Source organism: Telopea speciosissima, chromosome 1 (assembly GCF_018873765.1).
Source record: "Telopea speciosissima isolate NSW1024214 ecotype Mountain lineage chromosome 1, Tspe_v1, whole genome shotgun sequence".
NCBI lineage: Eukaryota > Viridiplantae > Streptophyta > Magnoliopsida > Proteales > Proteaceae > Telopea > Telopea speciosissima.
In genome coordinates, this window is record NC_057916.1 from 65,632,192 (window position 1) to 65,653,398 (window position 21,207).

General features: G+C 38.0%; 1 protein-coding gene and 1 long non-coding RNA gene across 2 annotated transcripts; both read left to right on the top strand.

Moving 5' to 3' along the window:
• The first annotated feature begins 251 nt into the window (after positions 1-251).
• Positions 252-3,400, top strand: LOC122653107. Its single transcript, XM_043847046.1, has 3 exons — positions 252-514; positions 2,776-3,341; positions 3,383-3,400. The coding sequence occupies exons 1-3, from the start codon at positions 262-264 to the stop codon at positions 3,398-3,400; spliced, it is 837 nt and encodes a 278-aa protein (XP_043702981.1). The 5' UTR covers positions 252-261.
• A 69-nt stretch (positions 3,401-3,469) lies between these two features.
• On the top strand, positions 3,470-3,910 carry LOC122648685. The gene is made up of 2 exons (XR_006331119.1): positions 3,470-3,577; positions 3,746-3,910. It is a non-coding gene; the product is annotated as an uncharacterized LOC122648685 (long non-coding RNA).
• The last annotated feature ends 17,297 nt before the right edge of the window (positions 3,911-21,207 follow it).

Below are 21,207 nucleotides of genomic sequence, written 5' to 3' on the forward strand. Positions count from 1 at the left end.
TCTTTTTCTTTCTCAACTTTTTTCCCATTGAAAAATTGGAGAGGTTTTGCCACTTTGGACTTTGGAGTGGTTTTTGTGAATTGTGATGGCTGTTTTCTACCTTCTTAAATACAGAGAGAGAGAGAGAGAGAGGGGTGGGAGTGGAAGCGGTGAGAGACTTGAGAGTGATACTCTTACAGCTGTCGTGCGCCGTCGTGCCGGGTGGTGCTAGTCAGTACGTAGTCACAGACTCACATCAATACGAGTGGTGGTGGAACGACGATGGTGGTCGGAGGAGTAGCAGAGGAGCAGTATGGAAAGGCGAAAACGTCGGTTTGGTGGGACATAGAGAATTGCGCGGTTCCGAAATACTGCGACCCAAATGCGATCGCACAGAAAATAAACTCTGCATTGATCGACATGAACTACTCCGGTCCCGTCACCATCTCAGCTTACGGCGATACTCATGGTATCCCTGTCAACGTCCAACATGCTCTCTCCAGCACCGGAATCGCTCTCAATCACGTCCCCGCCGGTATATATTCCATCTGTTTTCTGTTGTTCCCTGTAGATAAAAACCTAAGATTGGCCATTGACGAGCTTTATCTTATTCCATTGTCTTTCATTATTTACTCCTTCTGTGACGTGCCAACCGTAATTCACTCCCTACACCGTTTGATGACTGTGTTTATCTGATGATGGTTAAAACTCCTGGATTTCTGTTTTTGTTTTAAAAAGAAAGGAATATCTAATTGAAGAAAAAATTTCTGTTATTTTGATGAAATAGCTGCTCCTTTCTTGCTGAATTTCATACTTGTTTCAATAGAAGTTGAATCTGGCTCTTAAAACTTAGTTGAATGATGGTCAATTCTATACCCTGGGGTGTAGTCCAATCTATCAGAATATTCTGTTCTCCTCATTTCTGGATTTGCTTGTTTATCTTCTTTGACGATGAGTCCCATCTTTTACTTTATTTTATTGAGATTCATGAGCTTCTGTTGCATGCAACTGGTACATGGTGTTCCCACTGAAGTACAATATGCATACTCTAAATCCATTTCTTGCCTAAATGTAAACTTTTGAATGTGGGAAATTTGAGTCCTCAAAAACTAGGGTTTAAAGCTTTGTTACCAGTTACCATTGATTGGCAGGATAGTTGATGTAATGCACAGGTGATGTTTCCAGGAGAAGAAATGGATACTTCTCCTAATATTCCAGGCGAAGGTGTCATGCTTCAGGAAACAAGTGCCAAGTTTCAACCAATTTGTTCTGTTTTTCACAAGATGTTTGGCACACGTTGGTTCCAATTTTATACTGAATCAAAGGGATAAACCTGTAAGCTAATTTGGAACTTTTCATTTAAAAATTGAAATATTGTAAGGCTATCAAGTTGAGTCTAATAGTCAGTTTGCTCCTTTTTTTATGGCACCATGATTCTTGGGAATGGCACAAACTTTATATGTGTGTGTGTGTGTGTGTCTTGGCGGAGGGGGTTGGTATTAGGCAGAACTGGTTGTTTAGCATGCGTTTCTGATGATAACAGAGCCCTTATATCAAAATGTGTTCCAAGAGCCAGCATATGTTTTTTGGCAGCGGTTGAACAGCAAGAATGTGTTCCAGGCACATTCCTAAACCGTCTCCTAGTTTTTTCTTCTCTACGCTGGTTACCAATTTTGAGCCATATAGAGGGCTCGTGTAGGTATTTCAATCGTTGGATAGATGAGGACTTCTTGGTGGGCAACACTCACATTCGCATTACTAGACCATATAACCCACCATATATTGTATGTTTTCCCTTTTGTATTTTGAGTCATCAAACCATTTTTTGGTAGGTTGATTTTCATCCATTTTGCAACCTTTTATTCTAACCTCTTGGCAAACTCTGTGATGCACAAATGAGTTGAGGGAAACATGTGGCTAAATGTCCACAAGCATTTGGGTGCCAACTAAGCTGCCATGTATAAAATATCCATCCTTTTACTGAACTAATCTATGATTCCAATCACTGTTCCATTGTTATCTCTGTTTTTATTAATACATGCTCGTGGCCTCGTGTTCTTGCTTGTGTCTCCCAGTATACAATTGAGATGTATCTACCTGTCTTAGATCTTATCATATGGTCATATGCCCTTCTACTTTTATTCCATTCTTGTTACTTCTATTCTCCTTTTTTATCTGTTTCTAATCATCATATCTGAAGATCTTTTTATCAATCTGATTGTAATCATAATGGTGTTTATTGTTGAGGTTTTGGTGTCTTGATTCCTGTATAGGGTTTTCACTATAAATCTATAGCGAGAGTTCTTTCTCGGTATTGCAAATCTGAGAGAGGTGTGAGGTACGAGCGACTGTAATCCTATTCTCCATTGATAGTGAAACAGATCTCATCTCACCGTGGACGTAGGCAACCTTGCCGAACCACGTAAATTCTTGTGCACATTGTGTGATTGTGTTTGCGATTTCCATTCTTCTCTGCATCGTGTTAGGTTTTTTTTTAACATTTATTGATATTTCTTTGTCATAATTTTCCCTTTGTTTCAAGTACTATCTTCTATGTTATGCTTTTATGTACTGATATTCTTACATGGCCTGGGCCTTTTCCTTTCTGCCATGATGTCTACAGGTCAGTGTGCTAAACAACATTAGTTGCCTGGATGCTTAGCACCATTGCAACATACCTAGGGATCATTGTTGAACACTGGGTGTCTTGTTACCTTTAATGAGCCAATTTTACCACATTGTAAAATAGAAATATATGTTTTAAGCTTTTAATCACTGGCATGCTAATTTGAACAGGTGTTAAAGATGCTAGTGACAAGAAGATTCTTGTGGATATGCTGTTTTGGGCAGTGGATAATCCTACTCCAGCAAATTTTCTGCTGATTTCCGGTGATCGTGACTTCTCCAATGCACTCCATCAGTTGCGTATGAGGAGATATAATATTCTTCTTGCAAAACCACCAAATGCATCTGCCCCGCTTGCTGCTGCAGCAAAACATGTCTGGCATTGGACAAGTCTGGCTGGAGGGCCTCAGCTTTCAAATGGTGAATCATTGGAGCATGCTAGCAGTAATGGTTTAACCAACTCTGAGAATTTGCGAAGACCAACAGCTAACCCTGGATGTATAAACCACTCTGTTGATCCTATTTCTGAAAGCTCAACATCTGGAAGTAAAAAATTCTTCACCGCTACAAGGATTGGTGATAATAAACATAAAGGGTTACATATTCGGAAGATACAAATTCGCAAAAATCAAAGACAACCCAACATATCAAGAACTTCAAGTGTGTCGGATGGGCTTCCACAGGGTCAAACCAGCGGTAGCCACCAAAGCTGCCGCCCAGCAGCCGCTGCAGTCACTGTCACCACCCAGACGCAGCAGCAGCCGCTGCCACCGTCCAGCAACAACAGCAGTCGTAGCAGCAGACGTCGCAGCCGCCGTCGACCTGCAGCAGCAGCCACTGCCACCGTTCAGCAGCAGCAGCCACCGCCCGACAGCAGCAGCATCTGAAAAGGGAAGAGAAAGGGAAGGAGGAAGAGGAGAAGAAGAAGGAACAGGGGAAGAAGATGCAGAAGGAAGAGGAGAAGAAGAAGAAGGTAGAGGAGGAGAAGATGAAGATGGAGGAACTGGAGAAGAAGAAGGAGGAACAAGAGAAGAAGATGAAGAAAGAAGAGGTGAAGAAGAATATGAAGAAGGAAGAGGTGAAGAAGAATATGAAGAAGGAAGAGGTGAAGAAGAAGATGAAGAAGGAAGAGGTGAAGAAGAAGAACTCAGCTGTCCGGCAGTAGGAAAATGGAAGGTAGCACTTGGAAGTGCTGCATACATTACAGAAAGTACCATCCATACACAGTGTTGCAGCAGTAGACAGCTTTATGAGATTATGTGGGTTTGATCAATTATGAGTTCAATTAAATCTTGTGCCTCTTTTAGTGGTTGCTTGAGTAGTCTTCATGACTGTCTTCATTTAGTGGAGTTGGTTAATATTGAAGTGAATAAAACTCTCTTATTATTCCATTGTAATCTGATTGCATCAAGTATATATAGATAGGATAGAGTTATAAGTAATGGAGTCCTATCATGCACATCAAGAGAGTCCTAGATCACTTAGGGTGTTATCACATGTGAGATAAGATGATATCGGCTAGCTATCTTGGAGGAATTGGTCTTCATACAGCCTTCTCAGTATTATGATAGAGTTGCACCAGAAGGGAGATAAGGTTGTTGAGAGAATGTAGGAGATCGACCTGGAGATAAGGTTGTGTGAGTAAGTTCAATGCTAGCAATATAAGCCTTCAAGCGAGTTGGTACAGCATGCTCTAATCTCAAACATGTAACCTTTCAAAGCAGGGTAATCAGTATGATATCATGCTGTAATGATTCTGTCTTTAAAGGCTATTGGATTTTAGTTTTATTGGTAGTGGCTCAGGACTTGCAGCTCCTGGTGAAAATTAGAACTGTTTGTGTCAATTTTCTCAACAACATGTTTGGAAGTTTGCATTTGCTGGACCAGAAACACATATAGCATGACCATAGAACAAAGGAGCAATTATTTAATCTATTATGGAAGTCTCAAAAGTAAAGTTTGGCAATAGAAAGAACAACATTTATTACAGTTTGGGAGTCCTTTAAGTAAGCATGCAGCAGATTAATTCACGAGAAAGTCCATCAGTCTCATATGTTTTGGAATTGTGTTACTGAGCTGTGTACTGGATACTGTTTTAGATGCTGAAGCATTCCTCCTTAAAAGTTTATATTTGTTTATTTCATTCATGGATGCTTGGTGTTAAATCTTCTATTTGTAGATAGATGTATCATCTTCTGAGAAGAAAAGTACATGCTCCTGAGTCCTAACTAGAATAGAACATTTGTTCAATCAATCTTGCAGGGTCTCTTTTATTGTTTAGTTTTTCATGCTTATGACATTTGTTGTAACCAAGGATATTTATAAAAGGAGAGATGTGATGAACTTAAGTTACAGTTTGTGATTGTAAAATTTTGTTTTTCTTTGCCCTTAGGTCATATCACTGATGCCCTCTTTCAGATGAGGTTATTTTTGTAATTTTCTTGACCATCCTCACTCTCTCTGTTTCTTTGTTTCAGAATAAACGTGGGTTCTTAAGGGGATTTACCATTTTGAATGATGACCATTCGTGAGTTACATACGATGTAAAAGCCATTGAAGAGATGCCAGTGATTGTAGGATTTCATATGCAGATCTAGCAATGACAATTAACCGATCGGCAGGCTCGTAAGTATTATACCGACAGCCTTGATTTCGATGTGGAGGTGCAACTCACATTGTCGATTCTTATTTGTTTGCTTAGCTGAAATCATGCCCTGAGGTCGATTCCGCACCACAAGACTTATACCATGATTGCAGTCACCGGAACTTGAGGGGTTGGAATACTGGCAAACAATGTTCTTTCTAACCAAATCAACAGTTGGGAGTGGGCAGAGGGTATTTCAGACACTTCGTTGTTCAATAGGGTGTAGTATTTAGCAATCAACTACTCATGATCACATTTGATTTGATCGGGAGAAGAAAAGCATAGCTCTGTTATGGGTTTAATAGAAACCCATTCACGAAAGGAATTGGCCACGAAGCGAGAAGTATCAAATCTAAGAGGGAGGCATACCAACATCATGCAGTATAGAGGAGTTGGTTCAGTGCCACTGAATTTGAGGCGCATCTCCAAAGAAAAAACTTGATTTTTGGAATTAAGTTCATCTTCCAAAACTTAGACCAGAATTTATCTCAAGAGAATGAATTAGTAATCTATGCTTTAGAAAATTTTAAATTTAGATAGAAAGTAAAAACCGACTGTGAACTTACCTTTGGTTTCATGGAACCACAACCAGGTATCAGCCTAACTAGATGTACAATGAGGAATCTTCAGAATTTCATTTACCTCAGGAGGAGGACAAAGGCTTCTCAATGGGGAAATCCACCATTCTTTAAAGGTAGGGTGGATCCAATAAAAAACCTATAAAGTTAAGAGAGAGAGAGAGAGAGAGAGAGAGAGAGAGAGAGAGGGGGGGGGGGGGGAAGGACCAGAGATTCTGCCAGAAGGGAGGGTATGGACCCAAGCATATTTAAAAGTAAAAGTAGAGGATCCATCCCCAATACGCTGACGAATGCCCTTCAGAACTAGATCTCTGCCCTTTAGCAAACTGTGCCAAGCTCAAGAACTATTTCCGTGGGGCTTCACATCAATAAAAGATGATGAGGGAAATATTTCTCTTTTAACAATTGCACCCACGAAGCCTCACTCTCTTATGAATAATTCTCCAATTTTGCTTAGCTTAAATAGAAAGATTAAAGCTCTCCAAATCTAGAAAACCCAAACCCTTCATCCTTCTTACTATGATAAAAAGTTTCCCACTTAACCCAACCCTCTTTCATCTAGAACCCACGATCAAGTTGATTAAGAGCATGATCCATCAAGAGTAGAATGGGAAATATTGACATGGCATAATTTTATTTTTGAAAAAGGAGATATCCAGCCCTTGGCCGACTAATCCCCTAGGGCTCTGTACGACCCCGCAACACACATGAATCGGGAGATACTGGGGCCCCCATGTTCACCAGGGAGTTTCTTCTCAGGCGGGTGGCCCCAAGGGGGGGGGGAGGGGAAGTCGAACTCAGGACCTTCAGCTTCCTTATGCCTCGTCCCTTGCCAACTGTGCTGCCCCTTGGGATTAGTTATGGCCTTTATTAGGACTTCTTTCTTGGAAAGTAAGTTTCCTCTCCACCCACTAAGTTTAGCTTGAGCTCGTTCGTGAACCCGAGAAATAAATTCCATGAGAACTAATAAGTTTTAACCCCATTGAAATAGACAAATAGAGAGCAAAGGAAGAAAATATAGTCTTAAAAGATATATGGTGTTGCAACAAAAAACAATATGAGATGTTTAGCCCGCGTTTTCTAACCCCAGTCCCATGGAACATTATAACTAGTTTTTTTGAGTTTGCTTAAATGTCAGGGAACTTTACTAATGTAACGATTAAGTGGTGTGACACCTCCATTTATATGTACAAAAATATGTAACCTCTAGTTTTGTTTAATATATGTAGTCTTTTATAAAAAAAAAAAAGACAAATAGATCATTGGACTTGTCAAAATTTATTCGCTAACCATAGACAAGGCAATAGTCATGGAGATGACATAATAGCCCTACCCTCCAAACTAGGGGTGCAAGCTTTGGCCTTGTCGACTCGAACCTGCCCTGGCCTGCCCTGAGCCTGAATAGGGTCTGGGCTGAGATACCTGGCCTTGAGGGCGGGTTAGGGCTGGAAATTACTGACCCTGAATCAGGGTTGGGTCGGGCCAGGGTTGAGGTCTCGGGCTAAGCCCGGCCCGGCCTAGCCCAACCCTGTTTTAAGTTATAGTGTTATACTAAAAATTTTCACCAAAAAAAAAAAAAAGTTATACTATAAAATATATATTGATATATTATATTATAAACTTCAAATGTCACACATATTTTGTTATATAATATATTATATATGAAGATAATAAGTGATAATATATTTTATTATAGTGTTATTTTATGTAAAATTGATAATTTTCTCATCGACCCAGCTCAACTGAGTCCAGTCCATGCATCTCTCTTCCCCCCTCCATGATCAAGGCCAATCAGGGTCAGCCCGGTCTGACCCTGAGGGTAGGTCAGGGTTGGATTTTCCAGGCCCTGAGTCAGGATCGGGTCGGGCCTGGGCCCAACTAAGGGGACTCAGAGTTGGACTAGGGTTTTAAAAGGCCTGGCCCAACCCGACCCTATTGCAGCCCTACTCCAAACCATCAGCCTTAGAAAAAAAAAATACAATCATCAGTAAAAACTAATGAGATATTCTAGGACCAATTCTACTAATTCCAATACTAGAAAATGATTCTATTATGTTTTATCCATTAAAAATGACAAGGTAAAGCCTTTTGACATAAAATAAACAGATAAGGGCTTCAAAGGCAGCCTTGTCTAAGGCCCCTCTGAGGGTTTTCCTTGCCAATTATCTCCCCATTGACTTTAACATATTCAGCTGTTGACACACATTGCATAATCCATTGAACAAGTCGCCCAATTTTGAGCAGAACTTGCTCCAAAAACATCCACTCAACCTTATCATAGGCTTTACATAAATAAAAATTTGAAGCCATGAAAATTGTTCTACCTATAAATGAACTCACATGATGCACATTCTCATGAGTCACATACGCATTATTAGAGATTGCTCTTGAGGGAACAAAAACACTACGATAAGTCTTCCACTCAAAATGTAATTGGATGCAAATAGGTTTTTCGTATTAAATGCCGATCTAATGGGTCCGTTGAGCGTTACAAGGATCGCTTAGTTGCTAAAGGGTTTCATCAATGCCGTGGTTTTGACTTTGGGGAAACATAAAGCCCCATTGTTAAACTCACTACGATTCGGATTGTTTTGTCTCTTGCTATTACACATAAATGGTTGATTCGATAAATGGAAGTCTCCAACGCATTTTTACATGATGATCTTATTGAGTCGATGTATATGACTCAACCACCTGGCTTTGTTGATGCTTCTCTACCTCACCATGTCTGTCATCTACGCAGATCATTATATGTGCTAAAACAAACCTCGTGGGCCTAGTATACAAAGCTCAGTACATTCATTTTATCACATGATCATTTTGTTGCTTCTCGAACCGATACCTCACTTCTCATACATTTGTCTTCAACGGTGGTAATCTACTTTCTGATCTACGTGGACGATATTTTAGTATTAGACAACGATGTCAATGCCATATCATCACTTTTCAAAGCTTTGTCATCATCGTTTGCACTCAAGGATCTTGGGGCTCTTAATTTCTTTTTGGGAATAGAGGTTCACCGATCTGATGTTGGGCTGTCACTTACCCAACACAAGTATGTAGTTGATTTACTATGTCATACCAATATGGAGAATGCCAAACCAGTCTCCACTCCAATGGTGACCAGTAGTACTGTTCTTTCTATTAAATCTGGAATTCCTCTTTCAGATGTAACCTTGTTTCGTTGAACAGTGGGTGCTCTACAATATTTGGCGATTACTTGGCCACACATAGGCTTTGCGGTGGGCCGGGTTACGCGCCCAGTTTATGTATGCGCCAACCGATCTTCACTGGTCTACCCTCAAGAGGATTCTGGACTGGTTTATTCTTTAGTCGAACATCTTCTATTTCTTTATTTATCCACGTACTTAAACGCTGATTGGGCTGGTTGTCCCAACGATGGCCGTTCAATCACTAGGTTTGGCATATTCCTTGGGTCCCATCTAATCTCGTGGTGTTCTCACAAACAGCGGACTGTATCTTGTTCTTTCACCGAGGCCGAGAATCGGGCTGTTGTTAGATAGATTGTAATAAATGAGAGATTAAATAAATAATTTGTTATTTTGGGAAAAATGCTTTAATCCCACGTCGGAAAACTACAAAAGTTATAAATGGTATTTATTATATTACCTTATTTATCTCTTGAATTAAATCGAAAAAGGGAGACATTCTACAGTGTATATGCGAGGACGGCGTAGCCGTCCGCACACGCGCAAGCACACGCACGGCGTGGGCAGTGGGCTGTAGAGGCGTTAGTGGCGTACGCACGCACTTTGCACGCTTGCATCGCGATGCAAGCGATCTGATCTGGTACGTTGTTTTTTTTTAAATGATCAGATCCGTCGGATTAGAAGATCCTAAGGTCACGTCTGATAGGATATGACTGTTGTGAACAGGTTCATCTCTGGTTTAATCTGGACCGTTAGATCATATGTCAATCGATCTAATGGATACAGAATGAATAGATATGTCTATTCAGAAGAGGTGCTCCACTTCTATAAAATAGGAGTCATGTGTTCAAATGAATTATCTCTCCCTCTTGCAATTCAGTATCTCTAAGTGGAGTTCTGTGTTTTATATTTATTGCTTTGTTGATTCCTGAAGGTGAATTTGTCGTGTGGGACACATATCTCCTTTAAGATAGCGAGATCGCGTTCAAAGCAGTTTGAAGTTTTCTTCTTCAAACAGAGTTTTTTCCAACAATTTAAAAGAGATATTTTGTTACCATGGAAGGAGGATTAGACAACGCTGCTTTGAAGATGATGATGTCCCCAGACTTCGTCAAACTTGAACGTTTTGATGGCACCAACTACACCCGTTGGAAAAATAAGATGGTGTTTCTGTTGACTCGTCTGAAGATCTTTTATTTGCTAAGTTCTGTGTTGCAACCATTGCCAGAACCATCTGATAAAGACACTGATGCTGTGAAGAAAGAAAGAAGTAAGCGTGAAGAAGATGAGTTAATCTGCCGAGGATACATTCTGAATAGTCTCTCAGATCGTCTCTATGATTACTACAAGCCAATCAAGTCACCATATGAAATTTGGAAACAGATTGAAGAGAAATACAGAACTGAGAAAACAGGTATGAGCAAATTTCTCACCATGAAATATTTTGAATTCAGTATGAGTGATGGTGTTAGTATCATGCATCAATTTCATGATCTTCAAGTTATAGTGGAAAAACTCCGTGATCTTGAAGTCACAGTTTCTGATTTACTCCAAGTAGGGGCGATTATATCTAAACTTCCCCCCAGTTGGAATGATTACAGAAAGAAACTTCTTCATATGACAGAAGATTTGTCTGTTGGACAACTCGAAAAGCATCTACGAATTGAGGAAGAGAATAGAATTCGTGATGGCTTGGTCATTGGTTAGAAAGTGAACACTGTTGAACAAAGTGGAGTTAAGAAGTTTCATAAGAAACTAAAGATCAACAAGAAGGGAGTTTTCAAGAATAGCAGCAAAGATAAGAAAGATAGAGCATGTTTTCATTGTGGAAAAAAGGGTCACTACATTCGTGATTGCAAGTATCGGAAGAACAGTAGTGTTCCAGACAAAGCAAATGTTGTTGAATCTGCACCACAAGATCTAGTCGCAATGATGGAAATTGGTATGATTACTGAATTGCATATGGCTAGTGTGGTGAAATCTCAAGATTGGTGGCTTGATTCAGGAGCAACGGTTCATGTGTGCAATGACAAGATACAGTTCAAGACCTTTGAAGATATTGCAGGACGAGATGTTCTAATGGGGAATCACAATTCTGCTAAGGTCTTGGGAAAAGGAAGTGTTGAACTGTAATTTACTTCTGGGAAGAAATTGAAGTTAATGAATGTGTTGTATATTCCAGAAATTCGTAAGAATTTGGTCTCTGCTAGTATGCTTTGTAAGAATGGTTTTAAAACTGTTCTTGAGTCTGATAACATGATATTGTCCAAGGGGTGTGTCTTTGTGGGAAAGGGTTATTCTGTTGATGGGATGTTCAAGTTCAGTATTAATAAGATGGTTTCTAGTTCTGCTTACTTGATTGATTGTTCATCTGATTTATGGCATGCTCGTTTAGGACACTTGAATCTTAGATACATGAAAAATATGTCAAAACAAGGTTTAATTTCTTATAAGCATGAAAATAAAAATAAATGTGAAGTCTGTGTTCAATCAAAAATGGTTAAGAAGTCTTTTCCAAATGTTGAGAGAAATTCATAAATTTTGAAATTAATACATTCTGATATTTGTGAAATTAATGGCCTCTTAACTAGAGGAGGGAAAAGATACTTTATAACCTTTATAGATGATTGTACAAGATTTTCACACGTATTTTTATTGAGAACTAAAGATGAAGCTTTTGATATATTTAAAAGGTATAAAGCAGAAGTAGAAAACCAAAAGGATAAAAGGATTAAAATCCTTAGAAGTGATAGAGGTGGAGAATATTTTTCCAATGATTTTTCTGCATTTTGTGAAGAACATGGGATAATACACCAAAGATCTGCACCCTATACACCTCAGCAAAATGGCATAGCTGAAAGAAAAAATAGGACACTTGTTAATATGGTAAATGCTATATTATCAGGTGCTAGTTTACCGAATAACTTGTGGGGTGAGGCATTATTAACTGCATGTCATATAAGTAATAGGATTCCTTCTAAGAAAATATAATCAAGTCCATATGAGTTATGGAAAGGAAGGAAGCCTAACATTGGATATTTTAAAGTGTGGGGGTGCTTAGCCTTTTATAGAACACCAGATCCTAAAAGGACAAAATTAGGTCATAGAGTACTTAAAAGTGTGTTCGTGGGATACGCTGAAAATTCAAAAGCATATAGACTTTTGGATCTGGATTCTAACATAATTGTTGAATCAAGAGATGTAGAATTTATAGAAAATAAATTCATCAATGAATCAAAATCTGAAGAGGTACCTATTCAGACATCATCTTCTATTTTGGAGTCTAGTGGTCACACTAACATGGAAACTCAACCATCTCTTAGTTTGAAAAGAGATTCGAGTGTGATTAGTGAATCCAAAAGAAGTCAAAGAGTTAGAAAAGAAAAGGACTTAGGTCCGGATTTTATTTCCTCACAAGCTCTTGTTTTTCTTATGGAAGGGAATAGGAAAGTTGTTCTAAATGAAATACCAATAGTATTCAATTTAGAAGATGATCCTAAAACACATAGTGAGGCTATGTGTTCCAGGGATTCAGCTTTCTGGAGAGAGGCTATAAATGATGAGATGGATTCCATAATGTCTAATGGCATATGGGTGCTAGTTGATTTACCTCAAGGATCTAAACCCATAGGTTGTAAGTGGGTATTTCGAAAGAAATTGAATACAGATGGATCTGTTAAAAAATTTAAGGCAAGGTTAGTTGCCAAAGGTTTTAAACAAAAGGAAGGCATTGACTATTTTGATACATATGCACCTGTTGCTAGAATAACATCCATTAGAGTGTTATTTGCCTTAGCTTCATTATATGACCTATGTGTTCATCAGATGGATGTTAAAACAGCGTTTTCAAATGATGATTTAGATGAAGAGGTCTATATGGAACAACCTGAGGGTTTTGTTCTACCTGAAAATAATAAGAAAGTCTGTAAATTAGTTAAGTCATTGTATGGCTTAAAACAAGTGCCAAAACAATGGCATGAAAAATTTGATCAAGTAATTTTGTCAAATGGTTTTAAGCATAATAGTGCAGACAAATGTATATATTCTAAATTTACAAACACATATGGTGTAATTATATGCCTCTATGTCGATGATATGCTTATTTTTTGAACTAACTTAGTTGGTGTACTTGAAACTAAGAAGTATCTTACTTCAAAATTTGAAATGAAAGATTTAAATGAAGTGGATACTATTTTAAGAATTAAAGTAAAGAAACATAGTGAAGGGTTTGCTTTATTTCAGTCACATTATATTCAGAAAATGATAGAGAAATTTAAATTTCTTGACATAAAAGAAGCAAGCTCTCCTTATGATTCTAGTTCTAAAACAAGCGAGCATTCAGGTAGGGCTATGGTCAACTTGAGTATGCTAGTGCAATTGGAAGCCTAATGTACGCAATGCATTGTACAAGACCTGATATAGCTTTTGCTGTTTGTAAACTTTCGAGATACACTAGTAATCCTAGTGTGGATCACTGGAAAGCCATTGGTCGAGTTTTTGGATATCTTAAGAAGACTATGAACTTTGGTTTATTTTATAGAAATTTTTCAGCAGTGTTAGAGGGATACTCGGATGCTTGTTGGATCACCAGTAGAGGTGATAATAAGTCCACATCTGGATGAATTTTCACACTAGCTGGTGGAGCCATATCTTGGGCTTCAAAGAAGCAAACTTGTATCTCACATTAAACCATGGAGTCTGAATTTATAGCTTTGGGAGCAGCAGGAAAAGAAGCAGAATGGCTTAGAAATATGTTACTAGATATAGAGTTGTGGCCACAATCGATGCCAGCTATTTTCCTGTACTGTGATAATGAAGTCACTATGTCTAATGCTTATAGTAAGATCTACAATGGAAAGTCTAGACATATAAGCTTAAGACATGAATATGTTAGACAATTGATCCGAGATGGTATAGTTACCATTCTGTATGTAAAGTCTAATAATAATTTAGCGGATCCTTTTATGAAAAGCCTACCTAGGGAGCTTGTAGAAGGTACATCCAAAGGAATGGGGCTGAAACCCTTATAGTCACCAGTAGTGGGAACCCAACGTTATGAATAAGGTTTAATGGGTAATAACTAGCTACTGTTAAGTGATTGTAAAAATATTGAAATTAATAGCCCAAAAGGTGTCAATGTTAACTGTTATGAGTTGAGGGTAACTTCTATGAAGTTTTAATAAGGTTTTTGTAAAGTAAGAGTATCTATAATAACAGAGATACTAAAGAAAACCTACCTATATGAATACTAATATGGTATCGTTTCTAAACAAGAATTTAGGGTTTATTCTTACAAGTGTTCATGAATTCAGGATAGAGCACAGGGCCGTAAGAGTGCTACTATGTTATAGGTTTTGACATAGAATCAATCATAGTTGTGTGTGTGGTAGTTTCGATTTTAATACTTGTAAGAATTGGTTTAATGATAAGTCAACCACATTCTACGTTACGACTCTGAAATACTTACACTAATTAAAGGTTTAATGCCAAGCCAACCTTTTCGTATATATAACTATGTAGTTAGAGATATTAAGATGTTTATTACAATCTAGTGGGGGATTGTTAGATAGATTGTAATAAATGAGAGATTAAATAAATAATTTGTTATTTTGGGAAAAATGCTTTAGTCCCACATCGGAAAATTACAAAAATTATAAATGGTATTTATTATATTACCTTCTTTATCTCTTAAATTAAATCGAAAAAGGGAGACATTCTACAGTGTATATGCGAGGACGGCGTAGCCGTCTGCACATGCGCACGCACATGCGCGGGTTGGGCAGTGGGCTGTAGAGGCGTTAGTAGCGTACGCACGCACTTAGCACTTTGCACGCTTGCATCGCAATGCAAGCGATCTAATCTGGTACGTTGTTTTTTTTTTAAATGATCAGATCTGTCGGATTAGAAGATCCTAAGGTCACGTCTGATAGGATATGACTGTTGTGAACAGGTTCATCTCTAGTTTAATTTGGACCGTTAGATCATATATCAATCGATCTAATGGATACAGAATGAATAGATATGTCTATTCAGAAGAGGTGCTCCACTTCTATAAAATAGGAGTCATGTGTTCAAACGAATTATCTCTCCCTCTTGCAATTCAGTATCTCTAAGTGGAGTTCTGTGTTTTATATTTATTGCTTTGTTGATTCCTGAAGGTGAATTTGTCGTGTGGGGCAAATATCTCCTTTAAGATAGCGAGATCGCATTCAAAGCAGTTTGAAGTTTCCTTCTTCAAACAGAGTTTTTTTCAACAGTTGTTGCTACCACTACCATTGAACTTGTTTGGGTTCATTCATTATTGGGTGAGCTTGGTGTCTTTCTTCCACTTCCACCAACCATTTGGTGGGACAATATTAGTACAACCTACTTGATGGCTCATTCGGTGTTTTTTTTTCTTGGGTAGAAATAGACATATTTATTAAAATTATCGTGTATTACACATGGATGGCTCATCCGGTGTTTCACTCATGCACAAAACACATCGAAATAAATTTTCATTTTGTTTGTGAGTTGGTTGCTTCTAAATGTCTCGTGGCATGCTACATTTCAACCCAAGACCAAGTTGCAGACATTCTAACTAAGAGCTTATCGCATTCTCATTTTCTTACTCTACGTCACAAGCTTGCAGTCCTGGATCCCCTATGCTTGCAGGGGCTTGTTAAGGAGAAGAATGCACATTTAGTTAGTTAGAATTATTCTTTCTGTTAAGTGTCACTATCCAACTTGTCTTGGTTAGTTACCTTTCTTGTACTTGTCAGTTATTCTGGATCATTATACTATATATAATTCTACCAGTTAATGAAAGAGGTGAAGCTTCACAAAAATCGTAATCGATATGAACATGGACTTAAACAATAAAAGAGCAATAAAAATAACTAAGCATATGAGGCAACCTTACACTTGTGAGGTCGATGTTCAAATAACCAGTAAGCATGGAGCCACGTTCAAGTACACATATTTGAACACCAACTTTTTCGATTGTGTATCATGGTAGAAGAAGGGAAATCAAACATAGCTTGATGAGCCAAGGCTTATTAGAAATTGAAGTGGCATAAACCTAGCCCACAAATGGCATGATATTGTTCGCTTTGAACCGAGGCCCACACGATTTTAAAACGCATCATAACAAGGAGGCCATGACACATTCCATGGCACATCACTAGGCAATGTGGGACTATTATGTGGTTTCTGGTTATACAAAAATATTTGTACACACCCCAGTAGAAGACTAGAGTTGCAAAAGGAAAACCTTTTGCATTAGAGATTTTTTCTCTTCTCGGAATCCAGAGGAAACGAAAAAGATTAAGAGTTCAAATCAAACCTTGATCTTAATTACAAAGAAAATCAAACCAATAATATTTTATAAACCTTGATCTTAATTACCAAAAGCTCATGAGAAGCGGCCTTGAACTCTATTCTTGCAAAGAAAAATCCATCTACAATATTTCTCCATTTTACACACCAAAATATCTGAGGATTTGTTAAAGGAAAATTTTTTAATCTTTCATTTATGGATAAGATGCATTAACCTATAAGAATGGAATTTTGTTAGGAACAATTTCAACATAATTAGCTAGATGTTGATATGTCTCTTATATTGATCAAGTTGATGACATTATTGTTAGACATTTTTCAACGACGATGTGTGGGCTTGATTAATTATCGGATCGATCATTGATGAGAATCAAAAAATACAAGGGCTGACGTGCTATGCTACTTATTTATTGAGATAGACCGGACCGGCCTGGCCCATTGTGGAAGTGGGTTAGGGTTTGGAGAGTATTATAAATACTAATGATGAGGGGTCCCTGCAAACTATTCTCTTTTCTCTTTCTCCACCAGAAAGAGAGGTGGATGGGAGTCTAGGAAACTGTAGAAAATCCCCATCGCGGTTGTCCAAGTTTCTATGTGGACTCGCATTATTCTTTGTGTTCTTCATCAATGGGTTTTCTTATTTGTTCTCAATTAACAAACGCGGTGAAAGGTACACATCGATCCTCTTCTCTTTATTATTGTTACATTGTGTTCTAGTTTATTGTATGGAATTGGTTTAGGGTTTCATGAGAAACCTAAGGATTTTCTAACAATTGGCATTAAAGCTAGATCATGCAGGACTAGAATCGATGTTTTGTATTGTTGCCATTAATTTACGGGGTTGAATGATTTACCTATTTGATAATAAAAATAAAAATAAAATCAAAATGATGGTTTTTATTTGGGTGAAAGCCAACCGGTATGGGAATTTATTTCAGCAAATCAATTTGTTGGTGGGTGTCTGTTAGGTCGCCGCTTAACAAAAAAAAAAAATTTGTTTCGTCCATGGTCGAAATCCATGGCTGTCTGTTAGGCATTCACATAGCAAAACAGCCGTGTAAAACCAGTTTGAACCCACCCAAGAACCATGAGTTTTGAATTTGTAGTCATTGCCAGATTTGAACTTTACGATATGGGGAATCAGAATCTCCGTTCGCCGGCAGCACTAGCCTTGATCGCTACGAAACCCAAAAAAAAAAAAAAAAAACAAAGAAGACAGCATAGATTTGGATTTCCAGTGGGCAAGGGAGGGGTTTTCTGGTCATTCAGTGGTCGGTGACATGTCGTTTGGTGGCCGAAATTCTTTTTCTAGGCCGTGGTGTGGCAGGACAGGATTTGGGTGGCCACCACTATTGTTCTTGCTAGGGTTTTCTGTGATTGAAAAACGAAGAGGGAAGGAATCGAGAGGAATATAAAAAAATATGAAAAAGGTGACATAAGAGAGTCAAAACGTTAACTCTTTTTGGTTTTGACTTTTTGAAATAAAGAGAAACTACTTTACATGTGAGGTTGACCCGATCTGCTATCAGTAACCCGATCTATTTTTTGACCAGTATACCCAACCCGAGGCACCGAATTTTTAACCACCGGGTTGACTGGAGATCTGTCGGAATCTTTTTATCAGTGGAGGATGTTCTGGCGTTGATCAGTGTTGATCGACGATTGATCAAAAATTTTTATATTTAAAAAAAAAAAGAAAAAGGAAATGGGAATCTTGGGAACAAAATCAGTTCTTTCTGTTCTGGGACTATGTTCTGGGGTTGATCAGTGTTGATCGACGATTGATCGAAAATTTTTATATTTAAAAAAAAAAAAAAAAAAAAAAGGAAATGGGAATCTTGGGAACAAAATCAGTTCTTTCTGTTCCAGAACTGTTCTGGGACTATGTTCTTGTTCCCAAAACAGTTTTGGAACACTTTTCTTGTTCCAGAAGCTGTTTCAGCTTGTTTTCCTTGTTCTGAAATGCTGGTTTTTGTTCGGATTCTATTCTGGAATGTCTTTTTTTATTGGATTTTGTTCTGGGATGGCCCGTTTTGTTTGTATTTTCAAAACCTACGTTTTGGGGTATCCTATTTGGATAATTTTGATGAACTTAAGGGACTTGTTAATGACGATTATTCCACCTTTGGGCGGCGCATGGGACGCATGAAGCGCATGGAGCATCGGTTTAGGCTCCGGTTGGTCTTGTTTTGTTTGTATTTTTAAGACCTACCTGCTGGTACCTGATTTTAGCACGTTTGATACTTTCAGGGACCAGTTTTGGACGATTATGCTACTTTGAACTATTTTGGACTATTTTGGGTCACCCATTGCCATTTTTTACGATAAGAGTGCATGTCACAACACATTATGGCCGTTTAATGTGTCCTTTTCCTCATATATTATTGCAAATTAGGTTAGGAGATTATGAGAGGGTAGAATGGAACCCACCAAAGTAGCACATTCGATCCTTTTGTGATTCTGCCATAGCAGCGGAATAAGTAACATATGCCCAAAGGTCATGTTGCCAAAGTTGACGAGTTGACATGCACACAGACTCAAAGGATAGAAGTGTAGGAGTTCCATTGGCCTAAAGATGATGGGATTTCCAAAAACTATTGATCTTTTACGGAAAGATAGTGAGTTCACCCAAAGATAGTATACTCAAAGTATTTGGGATACGTGGCTTAGGGGTTTTCTTATCACCCCAAGGTGGAGGAACATTTTCAAAAGCCATTGACATCTCGTGGTATTTGCAGTATGAAAATATTTTGGGATGCATAACTTAAGGGTTTCCTTATCACCTAAAGGTGGAGGAAAATTTCTGAAAGTTGTTGTCATCTCGCAGTATTTGCAGTGCGATAAATATGTGTGCATTTGACCCGAAAGGACAAGAATGTAATATTATAAAGAAGCATTGTTGATTGAATTGTTGATTGATGTTTATCATCTAGAATGCATACATATATGTATTTGATATGTTGATGATGATAAAAGGTACAGAACCATCGATTTTATGGTAATGTGTTGATACATGCTTGAATGATAACTGGATACGCTATAGTGAAACAACATGTTGATTATATTGTACGATATAGAAACCTTGATATTATGATGTGTTTTTATATATTGATGAAAAATTATGATAATTGACGGTTAACTAACGTAGATACTGAACCATGAACTGCAATGATGAAAGATATGTTAAAAACCAATACGTAAACTTGTGGGCGTATACAGGCCTTGAGCCATTTGACGGAAGCCACTTCGGTTGTATGAATTGAAAGTATACCGATCGTACGGAATGATCAAGCTAAACATTGAAATAAAATAAGAAATGATAAAGAAGAATGAATGAGCGAATAAAATCATAAAAGAACGTATTAAAGAAGGAAAAGAAGAACATTGAGACTAATGACTTGACTGAGAACAAAAAAGTAATCAATTCGAAAAGTTTGAAAGTTTTTTATTTTTTTATGCAGAATTTATGGTTTGAATATTTACTTTCAAACTTGGTTGATTTGGTTTGTTCGTTTCTCTTGACCAGTGGGAGTTCTTCTTTACTTGTTTGATATTTTTGTTGAATGAGAGTTCTTCTCTACTTGAATGATATGCTTGTTAAATGAGAGAACTTAGAAGATATATGTTTCGTTTTAATCATGACACTTCTGCTTGATGTGATGAATAGCTTTTGTATGCTTGCATATGTTGTTTGATGAGTTGTTCGGCTATTTCTAGCTAAGGATGTTCGATTGATGATAAGCCAAGTCGTTTGATTATCTGCGAATATGACGATGTTCAATGGTAATTTATGAGTATGACGATGCTCATTATACGTTCGAGGACCCACAAGGAATGATGACGATATTTATATGATCACAGACGTATACGACATTTATTGTACAAAATTTATCTCAAGGCGGTTCATGTTAATTAGTAATTCTTGTTTGTAGCTGACAGAAAGTGGTATGCCGTATATTGAGGTGTATTTTTTGCTGTTGCTCAACATTGATATATTTGCTAACTAGATCAAGGTTTAGTAGCATTATAGTTGTATTGAGATTCCATGGCTACATCTGATAATGATGACTTTATAATTAATCTAGCCTAAGTGGGAGATTGTTAGACATTTTTCAACGGCGATGTGTGGGCCTGATTAATTATCGGATCGATCATTGATGGAAATCAAGAAATACAAGGGCTGACGTGGCTTGCTACTTATTTATTGAGATAGACCAGACCGGACTGGTCCATTGTGAAAGTGGGTTAGGGTTTTGGGAGTAATATAAATACTAATGATGAGGGGTCCCTGTAGTTACTATTCTCTTTTCTCTTTCTCCACAAGAAAGAGAGGTGGACGAAAGTCTAGGAAACTGTAGAAGATTCCCATTGCAGTTGTCCAAGTTTCTATGCGGACTCGCATTGTTCTTCGTGTTCTTCATCAACAAACGCGGTGAAAGGTACACATCGATCATCTTCTCTTTATTATTGTTACATCGTGTTCTAGTTTACTGTATGGAATTGGTTTAGGGTTTCATAAGAAACCCAAGGATTTTCTAACAATTATGACCAACAATATTCATAAGAGTAGCTTCTGGCTACTTTGTAACATGCTGACCGTTGGCAACCTCTAGCTTCAACTAAGAGGGGATGTTAATTTTGGTTTGACCAGCTTGGGTACATCCTCGAGCACGGATCATGTCCTTGTACAAGTACTGTCCAAGGCCCTCCAGGGCCACTCACATGGAATCCACTGTGGGACCCACAGTAGGAGTGGATTCCATGTGAGTGGCCTTGGAGGGTCTTGGACGGTACTTGTACAAGGACATGAACCAGTCTCTCCTCCTCAACTTAGTGTATTATTATTCCGAGTGTCGAATTTCAGACTCTAATCAATTGTTTACTCTTCCACGTA

Coding starts and splice junctions, on each gene's coding strand:
- LOC122653107 (XM_043847046.1), top strand. CDS start 262: ATGGTGGTCGGAGGAGTAGCAGAGGAGCAGTATGGAAAGGCGAAAACG. Junction 515..2,775: donor TCTCAATCACGTCCCCGCCG/GTATATATTCCA, acceptor TAATTTGAACAG/GTGTTAAAGATGCTAGTGAC.